Here is a 23,842-nt window from a genome sequence, read left to right on the forward strand (position 1 = left end):
CCACTAAAAGTGCCTATGAACAGAAGAGAATTAAAACATTTCTTGAATGTGAAGTCAGAGAGACCAGGGGGTTTCCAAGCAAAGACAGGGCTGCACCCTGCACTCTGACATGTGGAAGTGTACTCTGCTGCTAAGACAGCCTCTTATCACCTTGTGGCTTCTGGATTACATTCAAAACTTGGCTTTCTTTGGCAGTGGTGTTCCTGGAAGTGATACTGTGATTCTCAAACTAACTGCTTTTGCATACAAGTTTCTTCAAAAGAAGTGGCATGGGAGGAGACAAAGAAAAAGACAGAGGCTCTTTCACACAAGCTCCTTCTTAGACTATTCTGCTAAACACCAGCAACATTTTTTACTCTGCTGATGCATTCCACTGGCCACGACATCTGAACCCTCCCCCAGACAGGGGAGCCTATGAAGCTAGAGATGAGAGCTGTGTACAACTAGCAGATCTGTTTCCAGGGCTTGTGGAGAAGATCTGGCACCTCCTGGGAACTTTGGGAACAAGCATTTGAGAGGCCATTTGTAAAGGCGCTACAACAGTGACATGCAGCTAGTTTGGATTTCCTAGTTGTAAGAGAGTTACATTTGGTGATAACACTGATAGAAGGAAGCAACAACTCCCCATCAGTAATATTTAAAGCTACACATGTGGGTATTTTCCAGCCCAACAAAGTAACCAGAAAGCCTAGCTGAAGCACCCTAAACCCCAGCAGATTACCACAACTGTATATGGCCGAAGGGAATCCAGAACATAAAGTCTCTCTTTCCCAAGATCTGGGCCATAATTTCTCGGTATAAAGATGCTTCCTACACTCCTCCCTTGCACAGGACAGTAGTCAGAATGCTCACAAGAACCTCAAATTATTAAGTTTTTGTTGTGGTTTTTTTTTTTTTTTTTGTGGGATTCAATTATATCCATTCCAGTTGGGGAGAACAAACAATTACACACAGATCTGTTGAAACCACTTGCCAAAACCAGTGCCAGAGCTGCCAACTTGCTTAGAAGAACCAAGACAACAAGAATCAGAAGCAGCAAGAGGTGAGTTGAAAGGAATGAAAAGGCAGAAATGCTATTGCCAGCACCCCAGCAAAGCTGACAACAACCCTCCAGGAGCGTTTTGTACTTCCTGTCAACAAGGTCAGGCAGAAAGGACAAAAAAAAAATCACTGCCCAAAAGCAATTGTCTCTTTCAAAGACAGAGAAAACATCCCAACATGAAATGAAAGAATTGATGTTATCACAGTCCGAACACAGCTGAAGAAAGAGGATACTATTCCCAGACTACTCCCCATCATGTACCCCCATCACTCTTTGCACAGCTTTTTACTTCTCCAGCTCCCCTGTATACACCATTAATTGATGAGTCAGGTAGTCACAGTGAATTTAACATTTTAAATAGTCGTTCTTTCCTTCTTTTGTTGTTTTTTTTTTTTTTTTTTTGTTTTAACCCAGGTATTCTTGGGAAAAAAAAACAAAACAACCAGCCTGGGAAGCAGCCACTTGAAGTTATGTCAGTGGATATGAAGGTAAAGCCCTTCTCTCAAAGATGCAGTGATGAAAAGCTGAGAAGGCAGCAAAACTTCTTAACCTCAACTTGCTGCCAGCAGAACACATCTGAGTGCAGCGCAGTGGAATCAAACAGTGGCTTAACCACACAGCTGGCTCCCCAGGGGAGCTCCACTAGGCAGGTCATGCATCTGTGGTTAGAGACAAGTAGTTTTCCTTGTCTTCATTCACTGCTCTTATCTAGATCAGCACATGTATCCTGTCATACTCAAGTCCAGCCCAGTCATATTGTCTTTGGAAGGCCCATAAAAAGAGACAGTGAAGTCTTATTCTTCTGTGAGATATTCATCTGCTCAAGTAGACCTTCCAGTTTGCCCCAAACCATTGTTGAAAAGGCCTGTTTCCACCCTTTTTCCAGCGTCATAGATACTAGAGGCACCTTAACAACACAAAGGGTTTAGTAGCATTATTTACCGAGTGCTGATAAATTTAATAATTCAGCAAGTTTCTCCCACGTGATAGAATGGAATCAGATTTTTCAGCATGACTTTGAACAAACTCACCTCTGGTAAACAGAACTCTGGCACGGAGTCTACAAACACATGGCCAGAGCACTCCTTTAGTTCCTGTAAGAAAAGCACACCAACAGAATAGACACAAAATTACAATGTAATGTTACTCCAGTGCAGCAGATTTTGCTCTTTCAAAACCTTTTCTTTATCTCAGGTAATTTCCAGCCCACTCCTACACAACGTTTATCCATTTTCTAGATAAAATTTGCTGTAAGCAGACTTCAAGGGCTCAGATTCTCATTTGGAGGAACAGACAGCGCTCTGGAAGGTAAGGAGAGATACCATGGCTCTTTCTGGCTGGTTTTGCCATGGCCATGAAGGAGGTGCTGTCCTGTGAAGCTGCATTTTCTCTGCTCTTCTAACTACAGATGTATTGGCTGTGAAATGTGTAACAATGCAAACCAACTGTGTCAACCAGAAGCAAAGTACGAACTGAAAAGTGGGTCATGAAGACCACTCTTCTCGGAACTGCTGCTCTTGTAAAGGTGTGCACAGCACCTTTACACTGCCCTGCATGTCTTACAATTTTGGAATTTAGCTTTGGTTCCCAATAACATCAAACCTTCTCCGTCTTATTAGGAGCAGAATATGATTTTTAGCCCCTGTGTCAGAACATTTGATGAAACATCTTCCGTGGATCTAAGCTCCACGTGGCACTTTTTGTTAGACTTATCTCTACTGGATCTTTAGTCCTCTATTTTCTTCCTTCTTTTTCAAGGCTGACATCAGAAATCTTTGTCACATGAAAAGTCACATTCTTCAGGATAACGTATGGAACAAAACCATTCCCAGCTTTAGTCCTAACATACCTCACAGGCTACCTATCACCTGCTCTGCCTTCTCTTGTGGATGCTTCTCTTGCTTGTCCCAAAGCGAGTGGTCTCAGCCAGCTTCAGACTGACAGAATTAAAGATTGAATCCAATTCTTAATAATTACAGTGCACCTGCCAACTAATAACGAATGAGCAATTACATCTAGTGGCAGAAGTCTCCTAACCTCATCTCAAGGGTGTTCAAAATGATTAAAACTAGATCGCAGCAAATTTCAATGCCTCTCCAGGACTTAAGTTTTATAACTGTCATCCAGAGAGTGCTGTAACAGGAATGTCCACCCAACATGATAAAACACCCCCCTTTGACTCCTTCTCTTGCCTTTTTCCAGCATGGGTCAAAGAATTTACCATTCCAAGCAGTTACAATGGTCAAGGTGAAGGTAAGAGATGCTGCCTTTAGATTTTTAACACAGTTTCCACTGATGCTGAGTGAGTTTGAAGATTTCTCCTGAGCACACACTGCAGCAGCACCACAGAAATGTAAATACATCACATATAGAAATATACTGACGGCCTACCCGTTTGCTGGACAGAAGGGAGCCCAAAGCTCTGAGACCAAGGCTGGGGTTCAGGAGAAACAAATTCCAGGGAATTCAAGCTGAGCAATTCCATTCCTTCTCTGAGCCTCTGTAGCTGTGTGACTGCCACTTAGCATGTGCTCTGAATAGAGCTGTTACTATTTTACTAACAGAAATGCTGCCTGTACAGTTTCTTTTGTCTCCAATGAGAAGAAAAATCAGGTCTTTAATCTATGATCTTCCCCTTGTCTGTAAAAATCAGATGAATCCATTTTGTCCACCTCAAAGTCCCTACAAAAGCAACTATTATTACTGTTTTCCTTTAATGTTCACATAGTCAGAGAACGGTCTATTAAAACTGTATTTTTTCTACTGATACCTATTGCTGCACACATTTGAAATGTATCTGCCTATTTTACCAACATCTGACATATTCTTGTGTTCATTGTTCCCCTGTGGCAGATCAAGCTGGACACTGCAGTGCTTAGTTTTGGTTGAAGCCCCAGCTAAATTCTGCCTACAAAACTAATGTAATGAAAAGAGGGGAAAAGGAAAAAAATCTGTGTCTCTCACGTAGCTGGGTAAGTCCTGTGTCTTAGAATTAGGGGGCTGGAAATAATATCCTCCCTGCTATCTCCAGCAGCAGAACACATGTTGATTTCAGAGGCCAAAGACATGCCTTTCCGCTCTAGGAGACCTCCCATGAGGAGAAAACCATTCACTTTCTCACAGTTCTCCTGCCTAAAAAAGGGTATGATACCAACCTCATTTATAAGCATGCTATGAAGCTTTAGTGTCAGAAAAGTGAGACTGTTGAATAAAAGGCACTCTAAGAAGGCAAAGCACTATTATTTATGGAGCTCCATGAAATAAGAAAATATTCATACTGATGATTTCTGAATTTTAAGAGGATTTTTTAATAAAGCTAGGCTACCTCTGAAGACTGAAAGCCTCCATGTTGCTATTAGCATTAGCATTTTGTTTCAAAATGTTCTGCTCTACAAGGACATCGTGGCTGATAAAGGTACACACAGAAACCTTTGCGATGAGTCAGCATGGAAGTATTGTTCATGCAGTGCAAGCTCCTAACCTGTCAGGGATCTTTTTGTATGCAAGAAAATTCTAACCATCACTACAGTACCTTGTCCAGAAATGTGCTTCCATCTTTCAAAACCCAACCAGGAAGTTTGGACAGCCTGGGGCTGCAGAAAGAGAGAAAAAGCATTATTGCAATATTAATTATACCATTATCAGTCGCTAAGCATAGACCTTCTATTTGGTGCTATACAGGAAAAGAACACCATTTCTGTCTCAGGGAACTAACAATCTCAATAAAACAGCTTCACTGTGTTTAAATGTTCACTAAAATGACTTTTACAAATCATGATTATGACACAAGTAAAAAGAGTAAAAAGAAGACGCATGCAGGGAGTTTGATTTTGGTAATTTACAGTGAGAGTTCCAAAAAGGCTCAGCACTGCTTACACTGCCCTGTGGTGAAACTGGGCACAGAAACAGAAGTTAGGGCAGCAACAAACCCTATGCCTGAAACAATACAAAACCACCTTAAAATTGCTCTGGGACAAATATTCCCATTAGCAAAGGCAAGGAAAGACAGAAGCTCTGGACTAAGTCATTTAGAGACACAAAGATTGTGATTTTATATCCACATAAACCATGGCTTCATGCTGAAGTCTCACCAGCTGTACAGTGCATTTACCTGTGCTGGAAAGACAAAGGGGGAAGGAGGTTTTGCTGTCAACTGCATGTTTTAAGCTGGCAGGTCTGGTACAGCCAGCAATGGCAGGGCCCCTTTTTTAAATTGTTTTAAATATTAATAAAGAAACTTCAAGGTGGATGCTGCAATCCTGAGTTTACAGTAGTAATTGCTACAGCATTTCTTGCTACCATAACTGAGTGACTTATTCATACCTCACATTGACATCTGATTTTTGTATGAGCCTATAACTTAGTTCTAAACCCACTGTGTTGAAGCATATCTACAGAAATCCAAAAACTGAAAAAGTTGAGGACACAAAGGAATTGAAGCCACCTGGAACCAAAATCTGTGAGAACCTCAGATTTGGAGACTTGAGATCTCACTTGCAATGAAATCTGCAAGCGTTGTGCACAAGCTCTACAGACAGGCATGCTTATATTCTATCAGGGCTTTCAAATTTAAGAACTTGAAAATAGGAAGTGATGCTAGGGCTCAGAGGAATGCTGTGTTCAGACTAACATCAATATAAAAGAACATATCCTAACTGGCACTCCAGAAAGTTGCAAGGAAGGAAAAGGAGGAAACCTAAGACTCAAGGAGTGAAGACAGAAGGTAACAGGTGAGAGCAGAAGGATATGTCATTGAGAAGCTGTACCAGAGAAGTGTAACGCCCTTTTGAGGATAAGGAGTAAATCTGAAGAAGTGTGATTATAGGAAAGATGAGGTGGCTAAATGTACTCCCCACTGCCACATTCAACAGCACAACTTAACAGCAGCATTTTGGAGACTGAGGAGGCTGAGTAGAATTGGTGTAGTGAGACTAAAAGAGTTACGGAAAAAAAAGAAAACGGGAAAAAAGTCAGAATAAACCATTCTGATGTGCAATAACTTTGACAGACAAGGGAGAAGACAGAAGCCTTGGTTGGAAAGGACACCTGGAGGTCCCTAGTCCAATGTCTCAAAGCCAGCAATGGATCAGGTCAGCCACGGCTTTGCCCAGCTGTATCTTGCAAATCCCTGGAGAATGATATTCTCTCTGGGGATGGGTGAAATTGCTACCTGAGCCTCCCAAGACACAGTATGTGGCCATTAGCCCCTTATACTGAATGCCACTGTAGAGTTTGGCTCTGTTGCCTTCGTAACTTTCTTTCAGGCAGCTGTAGGTGACTGTTAGCTCCCCACCTCACGCCCTCTCTGCCAGACTGAACAAGCCCAGCTCCCTCAACCTCTCTGCATAGTCATGGGCTCCAGATCATGACCATCTTGAAGCCCACCTGAACTCCTTCTTTAGATTCTTAGTGTCCCTCTTTGACTGGAAATCCAAACCTGGATCCATTTGTGGTTTCACCAGCATGCGGCAGAATAGAATAAGCTCTTCCTGATATGCTTGCCCTGCTCCCCCTAATTTAGCCTAGCATGCGGTTTGCTTTATTCACGATGAAAGAGTACTATTCACTTGTACTAAACCTGGCATCCACGGGAGAGTATACAGTCTTGTCAGGAGACGTAAAATTAGCAGATAAGTCTTGTGTGTAGGTGAAAGTGGAATAAGCAACATAGGACAGAAAGGACTCTTTACCTTGGAGCCAAGAAGTAACACAGTTCCTGCTGACATAGTTTTGACATTGTAATAGAGTGATTGATTAATACAAAATAGCTAGAACTGTCCCATAAATAATGTAAGCAAGTGTGTCATGGCTAGACAGGAAAGGTTAAGAGCTTCCCACATGTTCATTTTACCGTTTTGCATTTGACTTTGGTACAGGGGAGAAAATTCCAGTTGACAAACCTCCTTTAAAGTATGTGATGGGGCATAAAGTGTTTGGCAACTGCAGGTACTTTGCACATGCTCCGTGGGCTAGTGAGAACAAGGACTACAATTTCCAGGATAAGGTGGAATCTAAATACCTTTTGACAGGCTTTTTTTTGAAGAGCAAAGAACTCTAAAAAATGTCCAGTCCCTTTAATGACACAAACACTACAGAACTTTCCTCTTACAGATTAAAGCAGAGTCTCTCAAAATGTTTGCTCAAGGAGGGCCCCATGCCAGGTACAACACAGGATTTAGCTGCATAGCAAAAATCCTCTGTAATACCCTACCTTTAAGCTCCACAGAGGTAAAAACCAGGGCACTTTGCAGACCACATACTGAGACTTGCAGAACCCAAGTGATTCCTGGATCATATTCTGGAGACCTCTGTTTTAAAGACCCCAGAGAGAAGCATAGCTATTGCACATGGGTCTATTTCAGCACATCTGGTACCGGGAGGCCACACAGCTGGTAATAACCTCAGATCTGACAGACCTCTGCACAAATTCTTGTGATGCTATGTGCCTCAGGCTCAGGCAGTCAGTCCTTCTTGTAGTCTCTCACCTGGAAACTGATGATAAAATCAGCTCTTTGTCACACTGCCGTTTTGGCAATACACATTTTGAATTTCAGGGGTATTTAGACATCACGGTAATGGTACAACTATGAACAAGTCTTCATCTGGACTTTTTAGTGACAGCCACATTCCTCCTCAAGTTTCTAACTCATTTCCACAACTGCCTGCAGGACATCTGTTTTGTAGAGTACTGAAGAGATCAATTACTTGCCCAAGTCCATATGCTTAGGACAATCCTTGCTGTAAGGGGTGCTCAATCACCTTACTGGCAAGATTGATTGGATTTAAATCCAACTGTTTGCTCCGGATTCCAGTGGGCCATCAGGGGTCACATCTGACATCCTTTCTTATTGAGTTTGAGTCATTTCAGTGCAGACATTCTGGAGGTACTTGGGGAATTTCAGGTTGTGACCTGCAATTTGGCTGTTCGTTCCCAGGGTCTGCTATTAGCAGACAAAGCTGGCATATCCTGGGGGAGCGCTGATGCCTGCAGTTCTAAAGAACCTCTAAAGCCTTTGTTCAATCACCTGAACTTGCTACTTGCTCCTCCCTGTTTCCTTTTTCTTTGGGAGGTGGGAGTGATTTGGAGAAAACTCCAGGAACAAACTTGCCAACAAAGTTTAAGTTGATAAGCAGGTATTCCTTATTGCGGCACTGGGAAACACGGGGGATAGCTTCACATAGCCTGTGTCCCCGCATTGCTACACAAGCCGTCCTTATATATTCACTGGGCATACATGCATATTCATGAGGCTACGTATGAATTACATAATTTTCCAGAAAGTTTCCCCACATGTGTACAAAAATGTGGTGGTGGTGGTCTCTGAGGGTCGTTTACTTCTTCCAACAATCTTCATCACTTCTGGCAGCCTCTGAAGCAGCAGATGTTTACACCAGCTTAATTGGTTCATTAACACTACAGACATAGCAATCATCCTGTCCTTCTACTTATCAGTTAGTTTAGCTGCAGCCCATCCTGGACATCCGCTAGTCCCAGATACTCCTCATCCCCATGTCCTGTTGCTCTATCCTGGTTTTCTTACACTTATTTTGTACTAAGGTCATAAAGACCTAAAACTACGCCAACTACAACGGTTTATCTTATACAAGAATTCTCAGTATGTTCTCTAGCCGCACCCTACTTTTTTTTTTTCTGTGAACCATGCACCCCAGTTATTTTCCATTGCTCCTGTTACAAAGCCATCAAACTTAACGTTATTTAAAACTGATTCTACTTATTTACAAAGGTTTATATTTCATTTTGTGTTTTTGTGCCTCCTTGTCTCAGGAGAAAGCAAATGCAAGGCAATTCTCCATTTCCCAACTTTTCTGGATCCCTTACAAATCAACTGTTGCCCCTAAACGCTGTAGTTAGCAATTATGGAATGGGACAAAAAATGACTACCACACTGATCTGTCTTAAGGCATCTGTTGCCTACTCTACAGCAGATCTTGAACTCCATGTTCTTGCGGAACAATGCATACATTGTCTATTCTTTTCCTGTCAAAAAAATAACAAATCATAGGAAGTGCTGGACAAACTGATTTAACCTCATTAGGTCTCTTAGGAAACTCCCTTTCCCAGTCATATTCTCCCTTTCTCAATCAAGCCTCCCCTGAACCCAGAACGTTCCTCACTTGTTTCCTTGTTGATCAAAATTACTAAATGGCTTTTGTGAAAATTCCTGTTGCTTCCCATCACCAAGAGTTTACTCATTTCCACCTTTCCAACCACTCATTTTCGTAATTTATTTCATTTATGCAAGACATAAATCACCCTAACTGAATAACCAAATTCACCTAAAAACCAGGGAAAAGATTACTTTCTAGTTTGGGCATAGAAGGGAGCGCCTTGACCTCAGGATTCTCTTCTAGATCCTACTTTTGTTTCATTGCCGTTCCATTCTCATGCTCAGCTGCACGGATCTTTTATTTAATTTTTAAAGGGGAACAATTATGACATCAAGTCAACTAATGAGACTGTTAAGTGCTATTTTTCTTTGCATTAGTCTGTGCTCTGAAGAAAAGCCTGAGAAAATGGTGGTTAAACAGTGCTTGCTGGGCTCCACTCACTCCATCTCAGTTATCCATTTATCTCATCTTGCATGAAGAAGCCAGAAAGATGACAGATATGTGACCTCACTTGTGCTGAGCAGTTGCAGCAATACTTTACTGAAGCTTAGAATAAATTATCTAGAAAAACCAATCAATAAATCCATAAAATGTCTTCCGTCTACTGAGCCAAAGGACGTTATTTTGATAAAGAGAATTTTTAAGTGAACAAAGTCTATTTATGATATCGAATGATGCTGTTCATTTGTACTCATCCCCTCCCTTCTTCCAATACACCATTTCACGCAGAGCACTCCAACTGCAACCCAAGAAAACACAAAGTGCGTACAGGCCGCAGAACATACCTCTGAACCAATGGCAATGGGAGGAAATTGAGGGTAGACGTCATATCCAGTCCACAATCCAACATGATGGTGGTGGATTTGAACTTGAGTACATTGCATGGTAAGGTTGGGTGTCCTGACAGGCAGTACTGTAAGAATACAATCAGGATGTTGTTACTCATGACCTTAACTAACAGTGACCTCCCCTCCCACCAAAAATTGCCTTTTTTTCCCCTTACTGTTAAACATGCAGTTTCATACACAGCAGAACAAAACCTGATTTCCTATAAATCCTACAAACACACCGATGTGTGTTCATTGAGATTTCCCCCGGTATTATGGGGTAGATTTTCTTCAGACAAGGGTTGAGAGGATGGCATAGTTCCTTTTACAATTTAGGACACATGAAGAATCTCTTTTTTTTCCCCTAACAATCCCCTATTCTCACAAAAATCCCAGAACATTGGTTTCTTCAAAACTCGGTCCTACTGGCAAAACCTGGCTGAACTCGGCTAGCATATCTGAAAACTACTTGGGGTGGAAAGAGGGAGAGAATCCCTGCAGAAATACAAGTTTTATTTCCTTAAGAAACCTGACTAAACAACCAAACAAGGCGCAGCAGGGGCTGCGGCTGCTTGGCACAGATCAGCAGGGGAAGCTGTAGTGTGCACCGAAGCAGCTCTGGGGCATGCTCTCACCTGCTTTTTGTCTTGCTAAACGCAAACAGGAAACACGAGGGAATGGACAACCACACCTGAATGGAAGGGTTTGTGTACTGAGAAATCCCAACTGCTTTGCAAACTTAATGAGCCAGTGAGCAGGGCTCTTCAGTACCAGGGCATTTCAGCATCATTGAGATGCAGTCACCTCTTGTATGGAGAGCGGCAAACACTTAACAAGGCACAGGAGCAGCTGAAGTTTTGAATAAGAAGCAAAGTGAATAAAAATGCCAGCTTTAAAATTCGGGGTTTGAAACGTAAATGCCTGAATAGAGCGTGGACGCCTCGAGGTGAGCGTTTCTCTTCTTTGAGAAGGATGAATTCCTTCAGGGATTGCAAGTAAAAGAGATTTTGCATCTGGAAGGAAAGTCTTTGCATCTCTGAAGTCTGGGTGTCTGGCAGCTGAGGTGGTCAAACTTTAGCTTTTAAATTAAAGTTTTGATCAATTAAGATGAAAAATATCAATGAGCTGGCCATGCACTGCACTAAAACCAGACTCAGTCATTTTCTAAGTCATTTATAGTCATGCTTGCTCTCTATATTTCATTCGATGAAGGGGAAAGAAGGTAGATTAATAATTTCACTTCCTACCTCTGCTCACGATATGTTAACACAGGACTGCAAGTGTCTGGATTAGCAACTCCCAAGGAGTCTATTAAATACATTCCTCAGAAACCTGTTTTAAATTATATTTAAATATTAAAAAGCTACTAAGGCCCCAATATTAAATTAAAAAGATCACAAAGACTTTTGTTTTAAATTCACAAAGCCTTGGTTATTAAACATTACATTTTGCCTGCTGTTAGCAAAGTTCAAAACAATGGTGAAAAACCAGGCTGGTGAAGAGGGGAGTACACAGGTAAGGAATTCAGCTGGTTTAGTCGTAAATGTAAAATACACATGTGAAATTAAGTTCTTGCCAGACCAGACCTCTGACAGTTATGCTATAAATCCAAGCAAGTAGAAAGAAACAAAGGAAAAAAAATATGATCTAAACTATTTTTGTAGCTTTTGAAGTATTGGTAATTAAAAAAGGCAATGAAATATCACCACTTTTATCAGCAAAACACTTTCTTGCTTTTATTAAAATCATGAAGAGGATCATGACCCTGACATCTCCAAGCTAACTGGAAAATCTTTCTTTTTTCTTCTTTAAAAGCATCTAAAATAATCTGTATCTGTGGCTGTCATGCTGTGGTAAATGGATTCCAGGGAGGCAATGGGTTCTTTCTACCAGATTCAAGTGAAGTGACTAAAAAGAACTAAAAAAGGAGTTCATATCTTATAGAGCTATTTGCACAGGTGACATTTCTGAGCTTGTACCTCTATTAGAATTTTAGACTAGTAATCTGAGAATCTGAATGCTTGTACTATATACATCTCTATACGTACTATAAATGTGATAATTTTTACCCAGTTCATATTTGCTACTGTTTAAAAAACAGATCCAGAGATTCCAGTCACTAATATTCCTGACTGGACTAAAATGCACATCCTTTCTGCTCTAAGATTTGCTTCCTTCCATCTTTATTCCCTTATGGCTAAAGGCTGGTGCAGTGAACACGCTAGGTGCCTAACTAAAAAGTAGTAACAAAGTCACAAAACACACAGAAGATATCAACATGCCCAGCTCAGCTCACAACCTTCTTGGCAGCCTTTGTAAACTGGATGGAAGTTTGACAGAGTGGGGCACAGAGATCAGAATGCGGGCTCATTCCAGCTGCTGAGGCTCTCACAGCAGGAGGTTCTCAGCTTGGAGTGTCTCTGATGATCTCATGGATGGCAATGTGACAGAAAAGAGATGATGTCTCACACTAGCAGCTCCGAAACATGCAAGATTTTGCAGGTTAAAGCCAGCGCTTTGAATTCCAACAAATACTGCAGTGTATTCTTCCAGTGTTAACATCACATGCTACCTTAAAATCTAAGGGGAAATTAGCAACTAGGTTTGCCTGGACCAAAGCACATTTGAATTTGTGGGAGTCTGACATTTTCACTGGACTCTGAAGCAGGTCTGGAGTCTGTACCTCTCCCTTGTTCTTCCAAATTCCACCCAAATAGATGGAAAAAATAAATGATGGATGAAATAGCATCAAACTCCTCCCACCACAACCCAGAGTTACAGGCACATCTCCAGATAAATGTAAGATCAAGAATCTGTATGATCCCCAGTCTCCAAATTTATACACAGATCTAAAAACATTACAATACGGATTTCAGGCAGGTTGTATTCCCCCCCCCCCCTCAACCTCTTTCTCTACCCCTATGCAAGACTCCAGATTTTAAAAGAACCCTGCATTTCCACTGTGGTCTTCATTTAAATGTTTCTCAGTTTGCTTTCCCCACCCTACATTATCTCAGGCTCTACAACCATGTCTGGAAGTGCTTAGCTTTGCAGTTTGTCCCACTGGTAGTATACACGCACAGAGGCTTAATTGCATATGTAAGATTACATGATCAGGTTGGATGGGGCTTTCAGCAACCTGGTCTAATGGAAGGTGTCCGTGCCTGTTGCAGGGTGTTGGAACTAGATGAGCTTTAAGGTCCTTTCCAATCCAAATCATTCTGTGATTCTGTGATCAAGCTCTTCAGCCACCTGCCTACTGAATTTATTTTACATGGTCACACTGGAGATAGCATTTTACTGGAAGCCTCAAAACAAACTCAGAATCCAAGTTAACTGCTATGAAGCTTCCTCAGGACAAACTGCTCAGTCTCAAAACTCAGACACAATCATATATTTAACAACAGTGTAACTTCAGGTTATACAACTCAAATGTTATGTTCAGGTATCTTGAAACCTGCTTTGGTTGTCACCTCCAAAGAACTGTAGTACATTAGGTGTAACAGAAATTCTTAATCATAGAATGGTTTGAGTTCAAAGGGACCTTAAAGCTCATTCAGTTCCAATCCCCTGCCACAGGCAGGGACACCTTCCACTAGACCAGGTTACTCCAAGTCCTGTCCAACCTGACCTTGAACACTGCCAGGGATGGGGCAGCCACAGCTCCTTAGAAATAAAGTAGCAGAAATAAGCTTCCAGAAAATAAGGTAGCAGCTAAAGCAAAGGTCTCTGGGGAACTTAAGGAGTTGAAAAGGGAGATCTGGAGAGAAAACCAGTAATATGGGTAATGTATTTTCTGTCAACTTTCCCTTTACGAGATTGTTATATCAGAACCAAAGTACCTGTCAGAAGCATAGTGCACACTTGACAAAGTTATTCCAGGCTGATTTTCTCATTAGTAACTAGCTGTATTAACAACATACTGCTGATGGAAACAATTTTATTATGAACCACGGGTATTTATTGATATTCTTAGAGTAACCCAGGAAAGTCACACATGCAGTGGGCTAGCTCCTGCTCTGTTCCATGGCAAGGCTTGTGCTGTGTAAAGGGCAGAGAAATTTCTCCTCCTCTTCCTTGTGAGCCTCACAAACGTTTATCATAGAATCACAGAATCAATTAGGTTGGAAAAATCCTCTAAGATCAAATACAACCATTACCCCAGGACTGCCAGGTCCACCACTAACCCATGTCACTGAGGGCATCTACACGGTTTCTGAGCACTTGAAGGGATGGTGACTCCACCACTTCCCTGGGAAACTTGTTCCAATACCTTACAACCCTTTCCGTGAAGAAATTATTCTTAATATTCAATCTAAACCTCCCCTGCCACAGCTTGAGGCCGTTACCTCTTGTCCTATCACTTGTTCCTTGGGAGAAGAGACCAACCCCATCTTGCTACAACCTCCTGTCAGGCAGTTGCAGAGACCCATAAGGTCCCCCTGAACCTTCCCTTCTCCAGACTGAACACCCCAGTTCCTTCAGCCGTCTCTCACGTAAGACTTGTGCTCATCCAACCCAACCCCCCAAGCCCGGGCAGCCCCTACACCACCGGCACAAGACCGGAGAAGCGCCGCTGCGGCCTGTGCCCCTGCCTTCACCCACGCCCGCCGACTCTCCGTGGGCCTGCCTCGGCGGCGGCTCGCGGGCCGCGCTGCTGAGGGGAGCGGAGCGGAGCGCTGGGCCCGCCCCCACGAGCCCCTCTGGGCCACCCCCTGCAGAGCCTCAGCTTCCTCTCCCGCCGGCCGGGACAGAGGCTGCCGCAGCCCACAGACAACCCGGGGAGCCCCGCCGCAGGGGGCAGGCCGAGCCCCCCGCAACATCCCCTCCTCATGCACTCACCAGCTTCATGCTTCCCCCGGCTCTATTTACCAGGACAATCCTGCCCGCCCCGCCCTTCCTGCCCGCGCTCCACCGAATCATGGGACTTGCAGTCCCACCGCCCCCCGCCCAGGATGAAGTCATTCCCGAGGCACGCCGGGAGTTGTAGTCCGCCTCTCGCTGAGCCCCGCGCTCCGCCGGAGCGCCGCGACGCCGAAGCGTGCTGGGAGTTGTAGTCCGCGCGCGGCGGGTCTCCCCGTCACCCTGGGGAGGCGGGAACTACAAGTCCCATGGTCTCTCATCGGCAGCAGGTGGGAGCTTGGATGTTGATATCAACATGGCGCTTGTCAGACAGACAAAGACAGTCAGTCTGGTGTGATTGAGCCAAAAAAACCCAAACAAACCCGAGGGAGCGGGCGAGGCGCAGGGAGCGGCAGGAGCCGGGCCTCACGGGGTGGGGTCCCTGGTCCTCAGAGGGCTGGCGAGGGGGGGCGAGCTGGCCGAGGGATTTCCTCCCCCCCATTGTCCTCGCCCCTCAGCGCTCCCGTTCATCTCCCCTCACGCTGGGGCAGGCGGGGGGACCCCCCCCACTCCTGCCGTTACATGGTGAGGTGGAGGCGCCGCCGGCACCCAGAGGTGAGTGTTGCTGGAAGTGGGGAGCGGCGGTGTTAGGGGAGGGGACGGGCTGGTGGGTGGGCTGGAGGAAGGAGGGGAGGGGGGGGGCGGGCAGGGGGTCCCCCCTCAGCCAGCGCCGTGGCCGCCTGCGGGGAGTCGCGCCGCGGCGGAGAGCGGGTTTCCTCGTAACGTGGGATGTGCGTGAGGGGGGCAGCCTGGGCGGGGGGCGGCGGGGGGCGGGCAGGGGCAGCCCAGCAGCCGCTTCGCCGGCTGAGTTGGAGTCGCAACTCTGAGGGGCTCCGCTTATCCTCGGCGGCCCCGGAGCAGGGGAGGAGGACGGTGTTCCCGGGAGGCTGCCGCGGGGTCTGCGGGAGGGCAGGGCCACCTCTGGGTTTTACAGCAGAGCCCTCCATGGTTCTTCCTGCCGTTTATTTATCTGTTCTTGTTTCTTCCACCCCCCCGGTGGGGGGGGCACGCACTCCTGGTGGCGGAGTCCCCTCAGCCTGGGTGGGTGCCTTTTTGTATTTCTGTGGTGGTTCGGTTTTGTTCGCCCCTGAGTTTGGGGCTGGGCTGCTGCGAGACCCAGCGAGGCTGCAGAGGGCGGCGGGGCCCCGCTGTCTGTCTCCGGGACCTGGGAGGTGCCCTGGCCCGGCCCGGCGGAGGCCGAGGGAGGCTCCGACCCCGCGGGGCTAGAGACCGGTTCTCCGTACGGGTCGCGCCCGGCATCGAGACCCCTCACCGGGGCTCTGCCATGCCGGGGGCCTGTGGAGCTGTCAGAGGTGTGCGAGGGCTCCGGGGGCTCTTTTCTAGGGGAGCCCAAGTGCTTTGTGCCTATGGGTGTGAGGAAAACCGAGGCCGGCTGTTCCCAAAGCCTCTGGCTTCCAGGGCTGGGGCGCGACGAAGACGGCGAGATCTATTGCAGCTCCCGGGGCTTTGAGAGAGGATTTTTGGGGAGGGCAAAGGCGTGAACCCGAAGGTTGGAGAGTTTAACATGAGAACGGGTGCGGAAGGAGGAGGACCTGGAGGCAGTCATTCCTAAATTGTGCGGGGAGAGCTTGGGTGGGGTGTCATACGCTTGTTTATTTTGTACTTGTTGGGAAGAGATGGGGAAGGGGTTAAATGCATTTGCAGCCGCGCCTGGGATGTTTTTTTTTCGGAAGAACAGTGTGTCTGACCGCTGGACCGGCTGGAGGAAGCGGCGGGGAATGCCGCTGGACTGTTCTGCTGGGGGTCGGGGTTAAAACAAAAAAAGGGGCGAGTGGTTTTAGGTGCAGAATACACATGCGAGGGAGAGCAAGCCGAGTTCTTAAACCTCTGTTTGGTCTGGTGGGGTTTTTTTTTAGTTGAGCCTAGTTTAGTCTCTTGGTATGTTTGCAGAGCACTTATTCGGGGAGCATTTTTGTCTTTGTGATAGGTCTGAAAAGCCTTACTCGTGTATATGTTGTTTTTTCCCCCGTTCCTTCGCGTTAGGGACAAAAAAACCAGCTTTTTGGGGGGGTGTGGGGAGAGAAGAAGGAAGAGGAAATGAAGATTGTGAGCGCGTTTGCTGGTTGTCTGTGGAATCGGGTGTATCTCTGTTTTCCTGCTGAAGTAACGTTGGGACTACAGATAAGTGGCTTTTAAGTACAAAAATGTATGTGAACAAAAGGTGGGAAGATTTAAACTTTGTAAGGAGGAAAGTGTTAAGCTGATGGCTAGAGCCCGCTTTTAAGAGCAGTGCTGGGGCAGATCTGATAGACGCTAGCTACGTGCCCCTGCTTCCAGCTGATGGGGTTGGAGAAAAAGAAACTGGTGGGGAAAATAGCCCCTTCCAATTTGCAGGAATGATGCCGTGTAAAATTATACATCGTATCAGAGGGAGGAATTGTGCTCTGCAGACAATTTGTGGGCTGGCAAAACCCTGAAGTGCCTGCTTGCGTCCCGTGATATGACTAGCTCATTTCTGCAGGGCTCATCAGGTACAGACTCTGCTTCCTTCCTGGGATGGTGCAGCTGGCGTTTGATTTCCTCCATGGATGGGAGAGGAGGAGTCCTGTGCAGTTTTTTTTCCCAAGATGATTGCATTTTCTTTGGCCTTGCTGTACCCTGCCTCATTAGTAGGAACTGCATCTATATTTATTTACCATTATACTGTGTCCCTTGGGATGTGGGGTGTAGTTTGGAGTAGGTATATATGGATTTATCACTTAAGGTTTTGTTGTGTTTTTTTTTTCTCCCATTAAGCTAGGACCAAATCTGTCAACAGCAGAGAACAAACTTAATTTATTTCTGTGTTTTGCATCTCCCTTTTTGCAATTTCTCTTCCAAATTGCTGAGAAAACATCTCTTCTATGTGGATGGGGGTGGGAAGTAGGGGAGAAGTGAGAAAGTGATGGGATATGTTATTTATGCAGGGATGCATTTGTTATCTGCATGTTCTGGGAGCACTGGGCTGTGTGAAAGAGCAAGGTTTTGATGCTGCATCTGAAAACTGGGGTTTGGGAATGCTGTTTTTTCTCATGTGAAGCTGCTTCTTAAGCCCCACAACAGCCACAACTTTTTCTCTGTGGTTGACAGAATTGTCTGACGAGCCTGGGCATGAGACTAGGAACAAGGAACTTGTGTTTTACTCAGCAATGTCTGTTCTTCCTCCTATCGTTCCTTAAGCACCAGAACAGGCATCAGCGTTTTTACTCCTGTGTCATCCAACTGTTCAGAGCAGGTCTAGACGACATTGTGGTATGCAGACTGCCAGCTGTGTTACAGGAATGCTACCTTTGGTGCAACTGCAGGATTTTTAAAGAGTGGTAAGGAAATGTTGAAGAAAATCCTGTGTGGATGAGGCCTGCTTATCTCTGTAACTACTTCACTGACCCCTCTGGAGCAATTCCGTTCTATTTGTTGACCTTTCTAGAAAATGTGCAGCTCTCTAGCAGCGTGATTCTGATAATTCCACACAGTCAGAAACTCGTATCAGCTGCAGAAAGCTTACTTCTGAGGCAGATCCTGTGTGGGTCTTACTGGTCTCTTTCAAAAGGATATTAAAAGTTCATGGTAGTCCTATGTTTTGAAAATTAAATTATTATGAAGTTTTTACTTTATAGTAATAATCCATAAATTCATGGAAGTGTTTACTATGTTTTTTTTTCATTGGTATCTGAAGCTGGGAAAACAGTGGGGCTCAGACATTCACTTTAAAATTAATTTTATTTTTAATAAGATGATTTTTTAATATGCATGAATTCAGGAATTGTTCTGTCATTAACTTTTAGGGCTGCTTTTTTTTTTTTTTTTGTATGTCAGTGGGGCAGTGGTGAAATTTGGGTCTTTTGGATATGATGTTTGGGTGGAGAACTGAAAGAATTAATGAAACTGAAACATGAGAAAGGAAGAATGCTGGGCTGTCCCTTTCATAAAGGGATCTCAGAAGATGTTTGGTTGTGTATGTCAGAAAATAAACTAATTTGCATGAAATGACAACACATTTTAATCTAAAGAAAGCAACTTGTGCTTTACAGGGATTTCTATGCAGAGCTTTTAGGGACACTAAAGAAGTAACAGTGTTGGGATCTGTGGCAAGTATTTTTTATCTTCTGCAAAGTTTAGGATTTGAAATCAAACACTTGAATCTGTCAGTTTAGAATCCTGCTGCACAAACCCTGTGCTGTTGTTACTGTGTGCGGCTTTGACACTTCCACTAAAGTCACTGAAGTCGATTTCACTTTATACTGATTTTATCGGAGCAGGCATTGGATTCTACATACATGTCCTCGTGGGATTGGGCTTTAATTATACCTACTGATAATATGATATTGTGGGTTATCAATGAAGTGAGACCAGTGTCATGATTATGGTAGGATTTTTAGGAGATGATGAGAAGAATTTAGTTTTTTTTTTTTGTCTAACTCATATCCCTAAATTTGGTTTTGTCTGTAAGATTACTAATCAACTGTATTTTGGCATTCTCATATTCCTGTATTGACTAAAGCTTTCTTCTGACATATAGAAAATTAGGATGGCTGGATAGCAAAGTATCCTAAGAGTTCACATTTGAACACTCACTCATGCAGACTGATTCTGTGTTAGCTATGAGTGCAATTTCCAGTGTTAATGCGAAAGATAAGTCTTTTGGCAAATGCTTTTAATTTGGGGAACAATACAAGCAAGAGTAACATGATATGAAAAGAAAATGTTATTTGTCATTTCACAGGTGGCAAACCAAGGTGTAGAAGTATTAACTTACCTGGGTTCTGACGCGAAGTCTGTGGCAAAACTAGTCATCGCTCTGTGATCTTGAGCGTTTGTCAGGGCTTTAATCAGAGGTTTTCTTCCTTCCCTCATTAATTGGCTAACTTCCACATTTTGAAAACAAATATGTAGAGATAATTTTTCTTTCCTCGATTTTCAAAATTTATAGCCTGAAATTTTTTTTTGTTTTTGTTTTGTTTGGTTTTTTTTTCATTTTTCAGTCAAGCCTTGAAAATACAAGGTTGGAAAGCTGCTTTTGAACAGCACCTCCCTGACATATGATACTATCTTGAAACAGCCTCTGACAAGTGAACCCTCTCATTGAAATCATGTGAGGAATTTTATTACTCAACTCTGAAGATCTTCTGGGGGAAAGGAGGTTGCAAACTATTAACTATGTTGTCTTCGTTGCAAGTTGGCACGTTTAATGTCCTTATGTATTGAGACAGTCATGTGGCCACAGCCAGAAGTAGAGAATCAGCTTTGTAGTTTCTGACCAACTAAAAATTTCGTCCTGTAACTGTAAGAAATGCATTTCTTTTTGCGTTGTGCCTGCTAAAAGGAGATACATTAGCTTGAAATCTGGTCTTTAAACATGGTATTGTTTGATTTCCTTCCCTCTCCTTTCACTTGACTGGGTGCTTACACAGGGTTAGCCCGTGACCATAAAAGCGTGTGGAGGAGCTTTTATGATAGATAAACTTGAAAAGTATATTGTGTTTGGGATACTTCTGCTCACTGCTGTTGCAGTCAGGTTTACCAAGAGCTTGTGGCTCATGCATGCTGCCTACATAATACGCTGCTGAGCACAGTGCCCGTTTCATAGTTATGAAACTGCTACTATGACAATTACTGCATCATAAAGCCTAACCTAATCAGAAGTGATCGATTTATGGCCACAACTGGTGTGTGCTACTGGAGTACAGCTCTGATGGGTTATATCTGATCTGTTATGGCCAAGCCACTGCCCTTTCTCGTTTACTATTCTATGATAAAAGAATACTTTGTACCATCATTTGTAGATACTTAAGTGCTTTACAGAGGTATCAGTATTTTACAACTAGAGAAACTGATGTGTAAGGGCCAAGTGACTCACTTAATGTCATGTACTGAGTCAGTGGCAACTGAACATGGCTGTCTCTATTCCCCATCTATTGCCCTCTTACATCTGTAATATTTTAATATGTATTAACCATATAAGGAATTTATTGTCATCTAATGTGCTTGATAAGAATACCTATGTCAATGAGAGTTTTTACAGTGATGGGAGGATTTCTCATGTTCCATTCCCTTCCATGGTTTGACACTTGTCATCCTTACTTATTCAGTTAACTTCATTGCTTTTAAATCTATTAGATTTCCTGCCTCTCCATCAGGCCAAAAGCACCACAGGGTAAACTTTCTATCAGGCTGTAAGGGATGCCCCCTTTTCTTCCAAGGCTCTTCTTCTGTTTCGATTAATAGGAGTTTTTCAGCATTGTACTGCAGCTCTATATTGGGAATGCACATGCATGTTTGTTACTTGGATTGATTCAACACCATGTTAATGGAGACACCAAAAGACTGAACAGTTAGTGTTTTGATGCACTTTTTCAAGAATTAAAAAAATAATTTATAGCTGGTGGTTCTACCCATCTGTGTGCAGATTTCCCTTTCCCAGTTCTTAATCAAAGCTGCATGCAGAGTCTGAAGTTAAAGACTGCTCTTAAAGCTAGGAACTACTGGAGCGCAGTGCTTCTGGCAAAGTGCATTCTGCTTTATCTTTCCTGTGCAGCCAACCAGAAGGTCAGTTAACTTTCTCCTGCAGAATTCCTCTTTGAACATTTACTTCATTGTTTTGTGTTGGTTTCAGTGCAATTACTAGTCTGAAAGGTATTGCCAAGCGTAGCCCTTCATCAGGTTGTGTGTATGTGTACACCCAAGTGCCTTCTGTAATACGGCTTGACAAAGGCCTGACTCTGGGTGTCCATTGCATGCTGATGAGGACTGCTTCCAGGCACTGTTTGCCCAGTGGTGGATCTGTTTGCCCAGATCTAGTGAGGACTAGAGAGACTTGTAGCCCCAGAAAACAAATTTTATTACCCACTTCATCTGCAAAGGTGGCATTCTTCTGTTCTCCATACATATAAGATTTCTATTTAGGCTGTATTAAATTTATCTGAACCTCATTCACTGCTGTGGAGTTAGATGAGGTCTTACCATTGAGCTAAGGAAGTAATTTACAAACCAGGCATACAAAAGGTTAGACCAGATGATCTTTGAGGTCCCTTCCAGCCCGGTATTCTGTGATTGAAACATATTGTGTTTGACTTTACCCCCACCTAAATCTCAATTGCCCTGAATTCCAGCTATTGATTTTCTCTCCACTTTTGAACTTAATATTTAAGTCTTATTTTCTTTCCCATTCTTGGAAAAAATAAAATGAAATTTTAAGTTCAACAGTAAAATTACTGCTACTTCTGAAACGCCTTATGAACAGCCAGTTCTGTTCTGATAAGCCAATGCTCTATCAATTGGGAAGCATAGCATATAGTCATTTCCTGCATTTTGAGCTGCCCATTTCTTATGAGCTCTGAAGCAAGCACTGAATCTGTTTTTTGTTCTCCTAGTGGTACTGTAGTCCTAATGGAAGCAGAAAGCATTTAGTTAGTTCATAAAATAAAAGCGCTGTTTCTACTTGGATATTTATTCTGACCTTTATTTTGGACAGTTTCTCTGCCATGATCAGATTCTCTGATTACAATGTCAGCTTTCACTGGAAGTCTCTTTGTGATTTAGCTGGCCGGGTTTTGGAGTTTGAGCAGCTGGGTATGCAGCAGCTCTGACATGTTAAGTAGTGCTCAAATGTTGAAAAGGAAAGTTCTTCCTGGCAGTGAAATCGTGCAGGGCTCTCGTTTCTGGACTCTGCCATAGGTCTTATTTCATGACCCAGGGCAAACTTCTTGACTTGCTTGTGTTCCAGTGTGTAATATGAAAATAATCCTTTCAGGGCTGTTGAGATGCTTTCATGTTTGTGAAGTATTTAAAGATTCTTGGCTGGGTGGTAGTGCATGCTGCTGCTCTTGGTAGTATAAGCAGGAATGTCGTAAGTGTATTTACACAGAATAAGAAGTAGTTATTTAAGCTAATGCTAATTTTTCATGCCACAGATGGGAGAGGTAAGTAGCTGCTCACAGTTTTCTCAACTAAACTGTATTATGCATGGTTTCCAGACGTTGTAGTTGGTCATTCACTGACTGCATTTCATGGGGGTTCCATCTGTTTGATGGAGCTATGCTGTTTAGTGGTGAGTATTAGCAGTCTGAAAAAGAGGGAACTTAACTGAACTTGAAACTTACTCCTCCCTCTTTAATTTCCTGGTCCATAGAAGTAGAATGATGTTAACATATTGGAGATTCATAAAATTTAAGGTGAGAACAGGCAATTAAATTGCCTTCTCTGATATGTTTTATATGCTTCATATCACAAGCTTTTAAATTTTGATCATTTCCTCTGAAACTGAGACCAGTTACTGATGTTTGGCTAAACAATTCCAGAGCTTTCCAGCCTTGAGTGTCTATCATCAGTAATTTCAGACTCATCACTTCTCTCAGTAGTTTGTACCATCTCACTGTTAAAAATAAGTGGCTGATTTCTAATTTGAATTTGTCCAAGTTCTGCCACTGGTTCTTGTTACAGCTTTCCTGACAAGATTAGAGCCCTTTAGTATCCAGTACTTTCTTGCCATAAAGGTACTTACACTCTGTAATCAAGTTACTCGATTGATAAGGAAACAGAGTTGAGCTTTTAAGTCTCACTCTGAGGCATTTTCTCCAGCACTCAGATCATCCAGTGATTCTTCATGGTCTCCATTTATTTTTAACATTGTGGAAACCAAAAATGGTTAATGTTCCAGGCTGCGTCTGCTCCATACTGAACACCGAGGGGTGACAGCCCTTTTTGCTATGCAGCTATTTAAGAGGTTCACAGTAGCCTTTTGCATAGAGAAATCCTGTTTGTGAGCCTTGATCTGCCACTATTGGTATTCCTTCTCAAGTCTACCATTTGGTAGTTAGTCTGCATTTCTTAGATTATAAATTTGCCTTTGTATTTGGATGTGTTGTACTCTCTTAAACTGAATTAAGGTAGGTATTCATATTGTTTCCCTGTCCTTTCCTCATAATAATGTACGTTCCTATAG

At 43.4% G+C, this 23,842-nt stretch overlaps 2 protein-coding genes across 22 annotated transcripts in view; one reads left to right on the forward strand and one right to left on the reverse strand.

Annotated features, from left to right (window-relative positions):
- INTS9 (integrator complex subunit 9) overlaps positions 1-14,922 on the reverse strand; it is an 80,764-nt gene extending 65,842 nt beyond the window's left edge. For both annotated transcript variants that reach the window (XM_057427478.1, XM_057427479.1), the window contains exons 1-4: positions 14,842-14,922; positions 9,958-10,085; positions 4,575-4,635; positions 2,074-2,136 (exon numbers count right to left, since the gene is read on the reverse strand). In XM_057427478.1, coding sequence (XP_057283461.1) covers positions 2,074-2,136; positions 4,575-4,635; positions 9,958-10,085; positions 14,842-14,922 — 333 coding nt within the window. The remainder of the gene's footprint in view (positions 1-2,073; positions 2,137-4,574; positions 4,636-9,957; positions 10,086-14,841) is intronic.
- A 94-nt stretch (positions 14,923-15,016) lies between these two features.
- HMBOX1 (homeobox containing 1) overlaps positions 15,017-23,842 on the forward strand; it is a 111,598-nt gene continuing 102,772 nt past the window's right edge. For 15 of the 20 annotated variants that reach the window (XM_057427719.1, XM_057427729.1, XM_057427732.1 and 12 more), the window contains exon 1: positions 15,138-15,456. The gene's annotated coding sequence lies outside the window, so the exon portion shown is untranslated. The other 5 variants (XM_057427720.1, XM_057427727.1, XM_057427731.1 and 2 more) reach the window with 5 other exon arrangements.

Source organism: Pezoporus wallicus, unplaced genomic scaffold (genome assembly GCF_028554395.1).
Source record: "Pezoporus wallicus isolate ANWC-B61680 ecotype Strahan unplaced genomic scaffold, APGP_CSIRO_Pwel_v1 contig_6464, whole genome shotgun sequence".
NCBI lineage: Eukaryota > Metazoa > Chordata > Aves > Psittaciformes > Psittacidae > Pezoporus > Pezoporus wallicus.